The 17,294-nt window shown below is 43.4% G+C and overlaps 1 protein-coding gene across 1 annotated transcript in view; it reads right to left on the reverse strand.

The window, feature by feature from the left end:
- The window catches only part of LOC123768227 (WW domain-binding protein 11), a 35,960-nt gene extending 24,263 nt beyond the window's left edge, over positions 1-11,697 (reverse strand). The window contains exon 1 of the mRNA XM_045758685.2: positions 11,520-11,697. Within this exon, the coding sequence (XP_045614641.1) occupies positions 11,520-11,688 (169 nt within the window). The 5' untranslated portion in view covers positions 11,689-11,697. The remainder of the gene's footprint in view (positions 1-11,519) is intronic.
- Positions 11,698-17,294: the final 5,597 nt, after the last annotated feature.

Here is a 17,294-nt window from a genome sequence, read left to right on the forward strand (position 1 = left end):
ATCGAGCGAGGGCTCAGGTAGGCGCCAAGGCACTGAACCCCGAAAAACCCGAAGAGGAAGCCGGTGACGCAGCAACTGACGCAAGGCCCCCGGGGGTCGAACTCTGCGATCGCGAGAGAGGCGGAAGGAGGAACCCCGAAGGAACCAGAACAGCCGTCGAAGCCAAACCTGACCCGGCGGGTAGACCACCATCGCGAAGTTCAGGCTCCCGCACAGCCCCTCGAGCAACCGCCGGGTGACCTGAGGGCCCTCCAGAAACAGACGAAGGCGGGACCGCAGCCGCAGGAGAGACTCCGGAGGGAGAGACAAGGAGGCAGTTCGAGAGTCCCACACGAGACCCAGCCAAGTCCGAACCTGAGAGGGAACCAGATGGAACTTCCTCCAGTTCACCAAGAACCCGAACTCGGCGAGCTGGGAAAGAACCAAATCCCTGGCTAGCAAGCAAGCTGACTGGCTGGGAGCCAAAACCAGCCAGTCGTCGAGGTAGGCCAACACCCGAACACCTAGGAGACGCAAACGAGCCACCACAACCCGTGTAAGGCGCGTGAACACGCGAGGTGCCAGGTTCAACCCGAACGGGAGACAACGAAAGCGGTAACTCAGACGCCCCACAACAAAACCGAGCCAGTCCCTGAACTGCGGATGAATCGGGACATGCCAATAAGCGTCCCGGAGGTCCAGGGACACCATCCAAGCTCCCGGCTCCAAGAGGAGCCGAACCTGAGACAGCGTAGTCATCCGAAAGGAGGGACAATGAACCCAGGAGTTCAGACGGGACAAGTCCAGAATGAACCGCAGGTCCGCGCAGTCCCGTTTCGGAACCGGAAACAGACGGGAAACCCATCTGAGGGACGACGTCGTTTCGACGACGCCCAAGCGTACCCACGAGGAGCCGGTCGGCCGAGCGGACAGCACGCTGAACTTGTGATCCTGTGGTCCTGGGTTCGATCCCAGGCGCCGGCGAGAAACATTGGGCAGAGTTTCTTTCACCCTATGCCCCTGTTACCTAGCAGTAAAATAGGTACCTGGGTGTTAGTCAGCTGTCACGGGCTGCTTCCTGGGGGTGGAGGCCTGGTCGAGGACCGGGCCGCGGGGACACTAAAAAGCCCCGAAATCATCTCAAGATAACCACTCCAAGACGACTCGACAGAGCGCAGGGGAAGAAACCTGCCCTGCCAGCCCCGACCCCGCAAAGGGGGGAGGGGCCACCCAACGCCACCGCAGGCCGCGAGACACGACCCGAAAGGCCCACGAATCGTGGGACCAGGCGCGGGCGAACAGCGCAAGCCGCCCCCCCATCGCCCCGTCAAGGGGGCAAACCGCGAAAGGGCCGGCGACCCTTACGAGACCCAGAACCCCGCACAGCGCGAACACCGCGCCGACCAGACGAGGGAGGGTCCGCAGGAGGAGCCAACCCCAAACCTGACACCAGAGGCCTACCATGACGAGAGGAACCCCGAGTCCTGGCACGACCTTTCCGGGAAGACCCACCCCGGGACCCCTGGAAAACCAACAAGTCCGACATCGGACGACAAGCCGCCGACGCAGCCTGAATAAACTGCGCCACGGCCGACTCCCCAAACAGGAGAGGACAAAAAGGTGAAGAACGCCTAAGAGCCAGAGCCCAAGCAGATTCCACGGAGGAACCCAGCACCGCCTGCCGACACGCGAGACGGGAAGCATAGAACAGGGAAACCGCATCCCGCAAAATCGGCGTGAACAGCTTCAACAAGGCAGCCGACGAACGCGCAGCCGAGGACAAGGTGCCGGACCCTGGGACGGACCCAAGCGTCCTCACATCCTCCATGAGCCAATCCGAAGACAGCTTCAAGAGGGAAAAGAACCGCAAGGCCGAACACAAAAGGCCCCGGGTGCGCAAGTCCTCCGCAACGAGCGCCGCCGAAAGGGAGGGAACCTGCACATGGAGCTGAATAACGCCCACATCGCAGGGAAGGGCAGGGGCAAACAAGCACTCAATCAGGTACTCAAGTTCACCCCCCAGGAAAACCTGAAGCACCGTGGAAGCTTTCCACCACTCCAGCGTGCGGGAACGACAGAAGGAATGCCAGGAATCCAGACCAAACAAGGGGCAGTCTGCTAGCCAGGACGACTCCGGAACCTCGTAACGGAGCCAGAAAGGGAACGAAGTCCCCAAACCTGAACGTGGACGGATCCATTTCCGAGGCATAATCCGGGTCACGCAGGAGGTAAGCTGCAAAGGCCGCTCGCACCACACCAGGTTGGATGCGATAAGCCGAAAACCTCCGGAAGGACGGAACCGACGTACCCGGGGGAACACGGAACCGAACCCGGGGAGGGGCTGACACCAAATCCAACTCGTACGCAGAGGGGGGAAAAGAAAACCCCACTCCTTGTAACAATAAGCCCCGCTCAGTGGGAAGAAAAACCCAGGCGGGGTCCAGCGGGGCCCAAGGCCCCCAAGTCAGCCCCTCCCCAGCCTCGAGGGCCGTCACCACAGGACCCGAGGCCGAGTCCTCTCCCCAAGCCCCGACCCCACAAGACAAGGACGGAGCAGCCGGAAAAGCTGGAGGAAGGGGGGCCCACTGGTCAGACCCTGAAGCTTCGGCCGGGAGACAAGACTCGAATGCCTCTGCCGCCCCCCCGGAAGGGGCAACCCCCGAAGCTGCCCGAGTCTCGAGATCAAGTAACCCCTGCTCCGACCCCGAAACCCTCAGACGCTTCGGGGCCGGAAGCAGGGGCGGGGGACCAGAACGAACAGAAGGGGAAGGACGAGGAGGTGCGGACTGAACCAGGATCGAAGCGACCCCCACCCCCAAGTCCGGGTCTCGAAAAGCAAAGCGGGGCAGCCCCGGGGCATCCGGGGCAGCCCCGGGGCATCCGGGGCAGCCCCGGGGCATCCGGGGAAGCAACCAACCGAGCGCGTTGCAACAGACGAAACCTAGACTGCAACGCACGTGCCGCCTGTACCCGAATAGAATCATCAGAGGATTGGGTAAATTGAGTCACAAGCAAGCAGCAACACTCACAGGACTCAGGGTCGAAAGTATCACCGACCCAACAGGCAGCGTGGCAGAGGCAAAAACAATGAGGGTCACCCTGAGACAAGGGGACCGAGCAACCCTCAAACTCGCACACAGCGAGTGGGGACTCCGGGGTCACATCAATCGGACCCACGCACCCCCTAGGGGATTCCCAGGGTCCTGAGCGTTTACTTTAAGAGGACTCACGCTCAGGTAGTCCCAGGCAGGGTGCTGCAAACCGGCGCCCAAAACTACCAAGCAAACTTCTGAAGCTGAAAACCCAGGGACGTGTACACTCACGGGGACCTAGCAGGGGGCGCCACCGAGGAGAACAGTGGAAGGGCAAATACAAACTGAATAAAATGACAGAACCCCCCATCAGGCAAAAACAAAAAGAAAAACAAAACCCCGCAAGAGGACAGCGAACCCCAAGGAACAGAGCCGGCCGCGATGTCGGGAAATACAAGCTGAGCAGCACCCTGCGCCCCTACCAGTGCAAACTGCCTCTTACCTGCCGGTAACAAGGGAGAACAGAACACCCAAGAGCCCAACAGGCGGCCGAAAAACCGAAAGGTAAAACGGACCAGCAGAGGCAGACCCCGAGGAGCCTGTGGAAGGTGGCCCCAAGCCCCAAGGGCAGTACTTATAGGGCACCTAGGGAAGGCAGCCCTAGGCGCATGCAGCCCGAGTACTGAAGATAACTCCTGGCTCTCGCACCCACAAAACTAACACCACACGCAAAGCACAGTGCAGTAGCGACACCGGAGCCAGAGCACACGACCATCGCCTATAGCATCAGCCTCAAGAACTGAGGTGTGGGTAGCCGGCGCGGGGGGTCTGGGGCTCCGCCTTCCCCCTCCCGGGGAGGGGGGAGCTGCGCAGACAGCGGCGCGGCAGTGTGTGACGTCACACTAGTTTGCTTGTTTTCGGTTGGGGAGTTCTATCCACTAGTTTGGTTTTTGGTAGCAATTTTAACCAGAATAGGGGTTTGTTTTGGGGCGCTTACCTTTCTGGGTGCCTGTTCCGGTCGATGGCAGACATAGAATGCTTCCAACTACACGGGGGCTTCTATAGGCCATTGCTCCCCTTGCCTCTCTGAGGGGGCCCGGTTCTGGCCATGGTCCCCGGTAGGCCTAAGAACTCCATACACATGACTGATGCCAAAGTCTGACATTAGCATATCAGCCTGGGATAGCTCCGGGGAGCCGACGGGGCTCCCCCCAGAAAAAAAATTATTTTTTCTTCTAAACCTGTTAATTTGTGTTCCCTGATCACAGGAAAAATGATAAAAAAATCGTAAGTGGCATATTTTGCCCGCTATAGGGCGGGGAAGTGCTGGCAAAAAAAAAAAAAAAAAGAGGCGCCGATTCGACATGCGTCGGAGGCGGTCTGCTCAGCCCTATCTAGCTGTCAGGCAGGAGTGGCCACAAAGAGAATTACCTAATTATTTCAATGTCTCTGATTGATTTTTCTTTGTTTTTTTGCCTGCAATATTATTCAACAGTGTGTAGTGTGATATATTTATATAATAACATGTATAAATCATCGCTGTATTCAAAATTATGGTGTGCATATTATTGATTCAATTACTGTATTGTGTTCATAAAACAATAAACAAATATTTTGTTGGTTATTACAGTATATACACAGGTTATATATAAATATCAGCATGTTTTGTTCACCATAATGAACCACTAAGTTGATACTGCGAGTCAAAAAGAAGCGAGGTGTGGCCACCACATCTGAAAGTCAGTCTCTCACTGCCACTCCCTCCCTCAATGAATCCTCACTCGCCCACATCCTCCTCCCACCATACTGTTTTTGCTTTTATTCACTATATACAGACATTATATATAAGTATCTACATGTTCTGTTCAACATAACTGTTCAACTAAGCTGGTATAGTGCCCAAAAAGTCAACCCGTTTTCGCACTTGCTTATAGTCAATATTGGCTTATTTAATAAGTGCATATGTAACATACTAATTGATTGTAAATATTTTAGTTTACCTTGAAAAGCTTCATAGAAAACACCAATCCTCACCTAACCTTCTAAGTATGTTAAGATAAGCATCTTATTGCTTCTTATTTACAATTATTACTTAACCTATCAACGGTATAGGTTAAGTAATAATTGTAATTAATAAGCAATAATATGCTTATCTTAACATACTAAGAAGGTTAGGTGAGGTCGGTGTTTTCTATGAAGCTTTTCAAGGTAAACTAAAATATTTACAATCAATTAGTATGCAGGCGATGAGTCACAATAACGTGGCTGAAGTATGTTGACCAGACCACACACTAGAAGTTGAAGGGACGACGACTTTTCGGTCCGTCCTGGACCATTCTCAAGTCAACTTGAGAATGGTCCAGGACGGACCGAAACGTCGTCGTCCCTTCAACTTCTAGTGTGTGGTCTGGTCATCAAAATCAATTAGTATGTTACATATGCATTTATTAAATAAGCCAATATTGACTATAAGCAAGTGCATATGTAACATACTAATTGATTGTAAATATTTTAGTTTACCTTGAAAAGCGTCATAGAAAACACCGACCTCACCTAACCTTCTTAGTATGCTAAGATAAGCATCTTATTGCTTCTTAATTACAATTATTACTTAACCTATACCATTGATAGGTTAAGTAATAATTGTAAATAAGAAGCAATAAGATGCTTATCTTAACATACTAAGAAGGTTAGGTGAGGTCGGTGTTTTCTATGAAGCTTTTCATGGTAAAATAAAATATTCACAATTAATTAGTATGTCACATATGCACATATTAAATAAGCCAATATTGACTGTATGCAAGTGTGAGAACGGGTTGCAAAAAGCATAGTGGCCACCCTTACCCAGCATGACAAATCATGCAGATCTCGCCACCTCCCTCACCAAAATGGCTTCTCGCCACACTCCTTTTGCTGTTATTACACTATATATACACGTTATATATAAGTATCTACATTTGTGTTCACCATAACGAACCATTAAGTTGGTATGCTGAGTGGCAGTGGCAGCGAGTGGCAGCCCACCACTGGCTGTCACTCACTCCCTCCTTCCCTCACCTTACCTGACTCGCCAAAATTCGCCCGTCACCATACTGTTTTTGGTTTTCTTTACTATACTATATATACAGACGTTATATATAAGTATCTGCATGTTTTGTTCCCCATAGCGAACAACTAAGCTGGTATAGTGAGTCCAGACAGTAAAAGGTGGTCACACACAGTCAGCAGACAATGCCACCTCCCTCCCCACCAAGATTACTCCTCCCACTACAGTGCTATCTATCACAACAGCCCTGCTATTATCAGAATCCTGGTCCTTTTTATCACAGTCAGGAGTCTTCTGTAATACTATCATCGCTAAATAATAGCATGTATTTATTATGGAATTTTTAGGCGATGCTGTGGTCACAATCTGAACAACAGTGTGGTGAACTCATGCTGTGTACGTCAGCCTTGGTGGCTCATTCAGTACTGAGGACCTCACACCCAGGAATGTGGTCCACGATTTTTTTTTTTAATGGTGTCTGTTTACAAGAGCCCTGATGAAGGTGAGGTGAACCCCATGTGTCTGCGGGCCGTTTAAATCTTGCGTAGTACTCCAACCCGTCACATAACGTGTTGCGCAGTTTAAGGGTTAATGAACAATTGGTGATATTTAATATTTTTGCAGCTGATCTGAAAATCTGAAATTTTCAATATTAAATTTTATAATTTTTTTTAATTTCCTAGTTTTTCAAATTACATTGATGATCATTTAGACAAAGTTGGAGTGTTTGCCTAGTAGATTATGCACAAAATAAGTTGAAAGCGTTAGAACAAGTTAGAAAATTTTAACTTATGGTACCATCGTTCCCTGTCGATTATACATATACAGTACACCATGCGCAGTTTAAGGGTTAATATGCAACAACAGCATTGCCACGCAAAAAGAATACAGCTTGAAAAGACATTACAAAACGAATCATGAATCTTACAATAAATATGAAGGCCCAATGCGTGTCTCAAGACTCAACCCTGGAAACACAAACCGAAACTGTCTCTATTTTTTGCTTGTTGCAACTTGTAATAAAGTTGTTACATCTTGGCTTAATGTGTTTATAACGTATTAGAATGTTGTTACAACTTGCTATATTGGTTGTTATAACTGGTTAGGAGGTGTTAAAACTAGTTTGAACGTTATACCAACGTTGTAGTTTCGGTGTGTGTTTGGCGGGAAGGAACTGAAGACTAACTTGAGACAGCAACAGACCTGTTTTACGAAAATTGAGAAAGGGAATGTCGCTTTTGTTACTGCAAACTATGAACTCGGCCGAATGATAGCCATGAGTGGGAAATCTTACAGTGAAGATTTTGTAAAGCAATGCCTTGTAAAAACGACTCAAATTGTGTGTCCAGAGAAAGCACATTTATTCAAAGATATTTCATAAACCAGGAACACTGTTGCTGAACGGATTCATGAAATGTCAGGTGATTTGAAACAGTTGAAGGCCGCATCATCAAGATTTGAACAATTTTCTATTGCTATTGATGAGACTGTTGACATCACTGGAATAGCACAGTTTGCGGTCTTCATCAGGGCCAGTGACATTGAATTTAATATTTATGAAGAACTGCTTGAACTGATCCCCATGCATGACACTACAGCAACCCAGGAAATCTTTGAGAAAGTCGAGCAGGTTCTGCATGACTTGTTCGTAAGAAGTCATGCAGAACCTGCTCGACTTTCTCAAAGATTTCCTGGGTTGCTGTAGTGTCATGCATGGGGATCAGTTCAAGCAGTTCTTCATGCTTGATTTGATTTGATTAAGCAGGCTTGGATTTGAGTAAACTTGTATGCTTATCTACCGACGGTGCTGCAAATATGGTTAGCAGTCATAATGGTGTTGCTGCCAAGTTACGAATAAAAATAGAAAACTCGCATCCAGATTCATCATTTGCATATTTTCACTTCATTATTAATTAGCAAAATTTGTGTTTAAAGATTTTAAAATTGGATCATGTACTTAGTTCAGTCACAAAGACAGTGAACTATATCAGAGGTAATATGGATAATCAGTTTACCGATGTACCATTCTACACAGAAGTCCGCTGGCTGTCATGTCACAAAGTGCTGAAAAGATTTTGTGTTGAGACAAGAAATAATTATGTTTTTGGAGATGAAAGGTCAAAACACAGAGGAAATAAAAGATGAAAGCTGGCTCCAGGATCTGGCTTTTGCTATGGACATTACTACACAATTAACTAAACTTAATTTGAAATTACAAGGTAAAAACAAACTCATCACTCAGTTGTATGATGACATCAAGTGCATCATTACAAAACTAAGACTCATTTCCTTAAGTGCAAAAAGCTAAAAAACACTGCCAATACTGAGTCTGTATTTAGCTTTGCTAAGTAAGTATGACAGTCACCTGGAATTGTTGTCAAAGGCATTTCAAGAAAGATATTATGATTTCTCATCTTTTAAATATAACTTTCCATTATTCTCAACACCATTCACATTTGATGTTACCAAGGCAGAAGAAAGCCTGCAGATAGAACTATTAGAAATGCAGTCGGATTCTACACTCAGAGCAAAGTACTGTATCTTGAAGTTGGGATACCTGGTTTCTTTTCATACCTTAAAAACTTAATTTTCTGAAGTTTAAAAACTTCAGAAAGTTTACCACATGGATTATGGCAATGTCTGGTTTTACCTATGTGTGTGTGAACAGTTATTTACCTTCATGAAATCAACAAAAACTTGTCAGAGAACAAGGCTGACTGATCAACACTTGTCATTTCTGATAAAAGTGGGAATTGCACAGACATTTCAGTCAGACAGCAAAAATTGTCATTAAAAAGAGGTGTCAAGCCTCAGAACAAAACACTAAAAATTATTGAATTGTCGTAAATAATGTTCATTTTGAACTGTTGTAATTTTTGTACAATGTATTTGTTGCTGTTGCAAAGAAGTCTATGTTGCCGTTTAATTTTTTTTTTTTTTGTTAAACTACTTCATTACTTTTCATTCATGCACGTGGCTAGCCACTAAACCATTTGTGTGCACACTGTATGTTTCTAAGTTTAAGTAATAAAAATATTCTGCAACAATTTTTATATGACTTCAATTAGTTGTCATGTGTGTGTGGCCCCTCATGTTGTGGTGAGTGGCCCTCGTGTTGTGGTGTGTGGCCCTAATAATAACACAAATGTGACCCATATGGCCCTTGGGGGATCTTCAGTTTGACATGCCTGGTCTAGGGCATGGACTTGGGAATACCAAGTGTGTGGGTTTGAATTCTCCTCATGGCTCCTCATTCTCACTAAAAATCCTTATGACCTTTGACTGCTTATCTAACAGCCAACCTGCGGAAGCAGAGAATTCTTTGGTGGTGCAACAGGCAGGCTGTTTTTAATGAATTTCCTCAGCCCTTTTATGATGATTGACGATAAGGGTAACACAGTTGATGTATCCTACAGTACAGTACTTTGACTGGTCTGCATTACAAATCACTAGGGATCACATCATTTGTGATCCCTAATGATTTAGGGAACTTCAGAACTGTTCTTCAGAATTGCTATATTCTTTCTTAGCTTGAATTCATTTTTTTATATCTCATTGCTGTTACCAAGTCCTATTTTAGCAATAAGTTTTCCAATACAATCTAGAGCCATGCATGCAGTAATTCATGGAATTTGAGTGGCATGAATTACCACTGTAAAGGTTCCATAATTTTAAAAATTAACAAGTTGTGCTGGTAACTGCAATAATTTTTGACAACTGTATACAATTTGCAATAAATAACTTGAGCGAACTGATGTTGCAAGACATATACCCAGTACCCCCCCTTACTTAAATCCTTTAATATGTTAGACATTAAGTCACTGCACATCCTCTCATGTGTACTCTATATATTTAAAACTCTGAACTGTAATGTCAATCCTGACCTTAAAAGCTTCCTAGAAGGTTGTAACAGAACTCATGGGCACCACACAGAAACAAATGCCTATTTGATATTCCAAAAGTGCACCTTAACCAAATTAGAAATGCTCTACAAATCAAGGGGACCCAGAATGTGAAATGACCTTCCCAATCATTGTCAAAAATCTCTCTACCAGTTTAAGAGGAAAACTAAGTTGTACTTAATAAACTCCATGTAACCTACCTACCTTCGTAAATGTCAACCCATGTCTTACTATTTTCAAACAATACTGTTTGTTGACCAAGTTGTATAATTGCTGATTTCTGCCATGTCTCCTCCCCCCTTTTTTTCCATTTTCTACAGAATTTATACTTTAATCTCAATTAGTATTAAGCTTTAGTCCAAGTGCTTTTTTCCCCACACCTTGCCCGAAACGCTGTGCGTATTAGTGGCTTTAGGTATTGTATGTACTAGTGCTATCTATAAATCCATCATTATGTTTGTAGCTCATCTTCTATATGTACTTTTACCTGAATAAATATTTTGATTTTGATTTTATATAGATGGTTACAGGCCACTGCAAATTTAAAATTAAATTAAAGCAAATATAACCAACTAAATTTAAAATAAAAAAATTACCTTATGATTTTCATAGGAACTATGCACTGAATCATACAAATTTATCATAATACAATATTTATTCTAACAGGTTTCTATTAGATACAGTTCATATTTCGATATTGTTTTGAGAGAATATTGAAAGTTTCTGCCATATGTATGGTTTAATTTTATGCATTGCTGTAAGTGCTATAGTTTTGTGTGTGTTGATGTACAAAAACTGTCAAGAGATCAGCAACTTAACCCCTTCCTAACTTGAAACCAAATCTGGCCTTGCACAAGCCTGACTAATCTAATAGTATGCATTAATCCTAAAGAAATTATTGTAAACAAAAAAAAATGTTGGCTCTGATCACTGATCAAAGACCATATAGACCTAGATCTAAACTCCATTTTCTAAATCTTGATAGATTGGGTATCTCGGAGAGACAGGTATTGTACTTTCACAAAGAAAACTGTTCTACATTTGTGTAACTGTTCAGACATTTCATATACTGAAGGCTGTGGCTGTGGCTATTTTACACACCACTGGTGTGTAAAATATATCATGTGATGAGATATATATCACATCATATATAAAGATGTGAACCTAGAACATTTATCTAATCTAAGAAATATGAATACATTAAATACAGGCTCAGAGATTAAACTAACAGTATGATGAAGGTGTACAAATGGCTCATCAATACACAAAATTTAAACTGTATGGTGCAGTTATTAGTATACAAAAACCAACAGTAAACAGTTGCAGTATGTGGAACAAGCCTTTGCTTTCCATTCACCTTTGCTAGGTTAAGTTAACTTGTTTACCTTAGGTAAGGCGGAAGATGGAAGTTAGAGGAAATGACCGTAACCTGGATAGCCTACAGCTCTCAGTTTAATTAAAAATAATAAACTACTACAGAAAGCATAGTATTACAAATACAGTATTACTTACTCTCGCTCTATTTGACATAACAGTATATATTTTGTATACTTTACTTACGGGCCTGATCTGTTGGATTCATGTATTTACCACTCTTGGTGGTATTTATACTTCGTCTACCCATGGCACCGTGTCTGTAAGCAAGAATCAATTGAGAAAAATCAGTGGAAGGTAGCAGCCCACAGTAAACAAGTACCGAATGGTGTTTGTGTTGTGAATATCCCATCATGCACCGCGGCCTCTGAGACGTCGCTTCTTGCAAGTTCAAAGGATTTTATATCACGCTTTCCCTTTTTCTATAATAATAATAATAATAATAATAATAATAATAATAATAATAATAATAATAATAATAATAATAATAATAATAATAATAATAATAATAATAATAATAATAATAATAATAATAATAATAATAATAATAATAATAATAATAATAATAATAATAATAATAATAATAATAATAATAATAATAATAATAATAATAATAATAATAATAATAATAATAATAATAATAATAATAATAATAATAATAATAATAATAATAATAATAATAATAATAATAATAATAATAATAATAATAATAATAATAATAATAATAATAATAATAAATGAAAATGATGCCTTTGATATTGCAAATAGACATGTTATCTTGAGTGAGCTTGCAAGAATGCTCAATTCCTTAACAATTTGCGCAATTCCTTAACTGTAGCCTCTGTTTAACGCAACAGTAAAATGTGTACTTGGATGAAAAAACGATTCTTCGCGGCAGGGGATCGTATTCCAGGGACCATAGGATTAAGGACTTGCCCGAAACGCTACGCGTACTAGTGGCTGTACAAGAATGTAATAACTTTTGTATATATCTCAAAAAAAAAAAAAAAAAAATGAATATTGGTGGTTGGCTTCTTTCTTGGATCAGGGGTTACTTATCCAACAGGAAGTCATCTGTATTTTTCCAGGGGCATAGGAGTGTAACAAGAGACTTTGAACTAGGTACCCCGCAGGGTGGTGTCCTCAGTCCTACCTTATTTAATATCTTAATAAACAAGCTGTTAAACTCTATACCGAGCAAACTCAACGTCCACATCATTAGCTATGCTGATGATATAATGATACACTCCACTGGGTATGCTAACACGCAGAACACTCTTAACTCTGTATTAGACTCATGTCAGGAGCTAGGTTTAATTATCTCAGCAGAGAAAACAGCAGCAGAAAGATACTAAATCGGCGCCCACCCAGGCAGGGAGGAGCTGTTCGCAAGATGCAACTGTCTGATGGCTCCCAGCTTGGCTATGTAAACAGATTCAAATACCTTGGCCTTGAGGTGCCACTGTATGGTCCTGTTGTATTCAGACTCTGTCGTCAGTATAAAGAGAGGCTCCGAGCTCTCAAGGCTGTTGCAGGTTATCACTCAGGCTATGGTGCCAATGTCAGAATTGTCAACATGATGTACCTTGCATACATCAGATCTTTAGTGGATTATGCTGCACCTCTGCTTGCTTTAATGCCTGAAAGAAAGCTTGGAGGGATTGAAAAATTGCAGAACGAAGCCTTGAGGATAATCCTTGGGTGCCCTCGTACCACAAAGATACTTAATATTCCGAGCGTTGTTGATCGCGTTATTGAAATTAACTGTCAAATTGGTATAAAAATGCTTAGGCTAACTCATCCTAACCCTTGCACAGAAGCCCTCCAGAATTTTTTTATTGAAGATCAGCATTGTTCCAAATGGATAACAAAACCTGGAACTCAACTCAGAATGTATCAGGTTCATGATTTGTACCAAGAGAAACAACAACGGCACTTTCCTGCACCGTGGGAGATTACACCCAAGTTCAAGTTCAAGTATGTTTATTGAGATAAGCAATAAATACATCTCAAAGGGATAGAGTAGTTTAGGCCATTTCTACCCCCCTCTACTTCAAGTCCCTCAAGGGGCGCACAAATTCAGTGAGTACAAATAGACATATAACAGTACAAGAATCCCATTTAACATTGCATACAGCAAGTACAGCATATAATTGTTACATTCTTGGGGCAAAATTCTTGTAGCTCCTAAGTATACTGTCTATTATACCATTATCACACATCCAAACAATTTGATGTGGTACACTATTTATTTCCTTATTTTTATATTTTTCAATAAGGTGACACTAATACATAATGTTAAGGTGTGGGCGTACGGCATACTACATAATTTACACTCCTTATCTTTTTCACTGACATCAACACCGTATTGCCAGATATATTTATATCCTAATCGTAATCTCATGTAAATTGAATCCTTCCAAGTAGACTTTCCTTTACCATAAGTGAAGGACGAATTTGTATTTATTATTGAATAATTCTTAAGTGTGTTACTACTGTCCACCATTGCCATTCTCTTTATCATTTCTTCACCCTCCTGAATCAAGTTGAGTCTTGTTTTTATTTGTTTCAAGGTTAACTGACATACAACATCAACAAGAGTTTTTTCAGTGGCTCTCTTCACTATGTCATCAACTACCTCATTCAACAGTATTTCCACATGTGAAGGGATCCACATGAATCTTACTTTATACCCAGTTTTTTCTAGTCTCTTAACATTCTCTCTACACTCTATCACAATATTCTGATATACTGGGCGTCTGCTATTTAAAGACTCTAACGCTCCTCTGCTGTCAATAAAGAAGCAGGCATTTTTACCACATTTGACTACTTCCTGTAATCCTGCTAATACACCTTGGAGTTCAGCCTGCGTTGAAGAGACATTGTCAGTTAAGCGGCGTCCAATAACAGTATCTACAGTGCCGATGTCAGTGTACTCCCTGATCAAGACTCCACATCCTGCCTTCCCATCCCTAGCTACTGACCCATCACAATATACATGTAGAGTGTTTTCCGTAGGCAGTTTTCTAATTATACAATCCTATGTTGCCCTCAGCTCTCCTATTTCATACATACTTTTTTTCTTATGCAAGGGAGTAATTACTACATCTACATTACAATCCTCCCATGGTGGTGTAAATTTTCTCTTGGGCACAGCAACACACTCTGTAATAACATCATACTTTATAACATTATAATATAATTTATTCATATATACTCTCTTTTTTTTTTTTTTTTTTTTTTTTTTTTTTTTTTTTTTTGAGATATATACAAGAGTTGTTACATTCTTGTACAGCCACTAGTACGCGTAGCGTTTCGGGCAAGTCCTTAATCCTATGGTCCCTGGAATACGATCCCCTGCCGCGAAGAATCGTTTTTTCATCCAAGTACACATTTTACTGTTGCGTTAAACAGAGGCTACAGTTAAGGAATTGCGCCCAGTAAATCCTCCCCGGCCAGGATACGAACCCATGACATAGCGCTCGCGGAACGCCAGGCGAGTGTCTTACCACTACACCACGGAGACTGCAAGACTTCGACTTCTCATTGCTTCGAGACTGCAAGACTTCGACTTCTCATTGCTTCTCTTCTTCGAGACTTCTCATTGCTTCATTTTGTACCTTCTCCAACTTGCCCATCCTACCTTTACCAAAACAAGAAATGACGGGTGCAGCATAATCAATAAGAGATCTTACAGTACTCAAGTATAACATTCGTAGCACAGAGACTCCCACTCCCTTTCCACAGCATGCCAAAGCCTTCAGAGGTTGTAATCTCTTCCGACATTGACCCAACAGTCTGTTCATCTCAGCTTCCAAACTCTCATGGGTATATCCAACATATATGCCTAAATATTTATATATATTAACTCTCTCTATATTTTTATCGTTTATTTACTGTGCAGGAACGCTGCGCGGCTTGCTGGTGACGTCATTGACCATTGGCTATGCCTGTGCGTGGGTTAGCGGGATAACGAAAAACACACGACTCAAATCGAAGCCGTTTAATCTTACCGGGGCAACGAAAAACACACGACTCAAATCGAAGCCGTCGGAAAAAGCAAAACGGCTTCGATCTGTGTCGTTTCCTACTACTATAAAAATTTATAAAAAAAAATTATAAAAAAAAAAAAAAAAAAAAAAAGATTACACCCTTTCCAGTTTTAATCCCTCCCTTTCCACCCAAGTAGCAAATTAGAGATCAGCCCAAGCTTCGTCTTGAGGCAAAGTGTAATGATCTGGGGCTCAGATCATTGGTTCTCCCTTCTCCCCTCTTTTCCCTCTCCTTCTCCCCTCCTTTCCTTCTCCCTGTCCCCTCCTTCCTTCTCCCCTCCCCTTGGCCGTCATTCGTCTCCTCTCCTCTTCCCCCCCCCCTGTCGCCCATTTGTCAGGGTCAAGAGGTTGACCTGAGGGTAGGGTGGTCGTGGATACCTTGGCTTCTCCCACTCAACTTCCCCACTCAGATATTTCCCTCTCCACCCCCTCTCATCCCTCTCTGTCCCTCTCAGCAGCGGCTCTTCCCCATACCAGGCAGAGTCAAATGTCCCTACTCCTATCTTAGAGGAGACAGGCTTGAACATAAATTATCGTTGTGCGCCCGTATTTATACGGCCCCAAACTGCCCGCGCAACGCCGCGGGACGCGCTGCGCAATTGTTTCTTTCTCCCCCGCCAGAAACATCCCCGCTTGTGATGCAAGCAGTGACCATATCAGTTTTGTAAACATTGCTCGCAGGTGCCTGGGCTCCATAGACGCGCCTTGTCCCCCTTCTCTTTAGCTGGGGAGAGCTGACTCAATCTTCAGGAATTCATGTAGCTTTCCACGACAGATCAGTGAAGGTGATTGGCCTGAGATAAGGGCCAAGTCCTTATTGGCCCTAGAGAGCCAGACCTCAGGCCTACGTGTTAAATGGTTGGCCAGTGCCAAAATAATGGGTGGAGCCCTGGGGCTGTATTAGATGGTGGGAGGAGTAATCCTTCCCAGCAATAAGTTGGAAAAACTAAATTTCATCAGTGTGTCTTGGGAGTGTATTAGGAACAGGGCCGCAAGCCCGTATCCTCGGGGCTGAGGGCAGCCATCAACATCGTGGCCGTAGTGCGGGTATTTAAGGTATAGTAGCACGCTGAGTTTTGTGTCCTCGGTAAATATCCATTGTGCCTCTAGGGAAATAGAATAGGCGATGTGTTCAAATTGTCTTAATTTACATGTTTCATAAAATAAATTGTATAGCTTGTCCAGTGGTATTCACTTAACTCCCCTTTGATATATTTTGTTACTTTGTCATTTTTTAGGTGTTGTATTGGAAGCCCCCATGTTCTCCTACTATTAATAGATACTAAAGTTGCCCTTGGATTTAAATTAGCAACGTAAATTACACAAACTAATTTTTCAAAATTTATTACTGAAATTCATATTACCCGGAGTCCCATGGTTACTGATTCCTTGCCTTCCTGGGGGATCGGTGATTGACACATTCAGGTATGGTTGGTCAGGAAGGTGGTGGCAGTGTAAATGTGTTTTGTTATTGTTTTTTTTTTACTAATAACCCTTGTCCTTGGTGTATCTTCCTCATTCAATATTCCTCTTACATACGTGGCAGTCCAGTGAGGGGTCATGCTGGACTGTAACAGTGTTAAGCTGGGGTATTGAGTGGAGAGAGACAGAGATGTACAACAGAGAGCGTATATTACGATTATGAGAGATCACAAGATAACAGGATTAATACTGGGGAACATTGGGTTATTACAATAGAGGCCGCGGTTATTACGACAGGGTAAGCGGTCATTACAATGGTAGCAGCGGTGTTTCAATAATTTCTTGACGATTATTGAAGCCTCACGCGCCTGTCCGTTCGGTTATGTTATGTGGTGAGGGTGCAGCCGGGGCCCATGAGATAGAGTCGACGGTAATCCTATGTGGTGCGATTCGCATAGAGTAGGCGATTCTAGGGTCGTGCGGGGCT

Source organism: Procambarus clarkii, chromosome 59 (assembly GCF_040958095.1).
Source record: "Procambarus clarkii isolate CNS0578487 chromosome 59, FALCON_Pclarkii_2.0, whole genome shotgun sequence".
Classification (NCBI taxonomy): domain Eukaryota; kingdom Metazoa; phylum Arthropoda; class Malacostraca; order Decapoda; family Cambaridae; genus Procambarus; species Procambarus clarkii.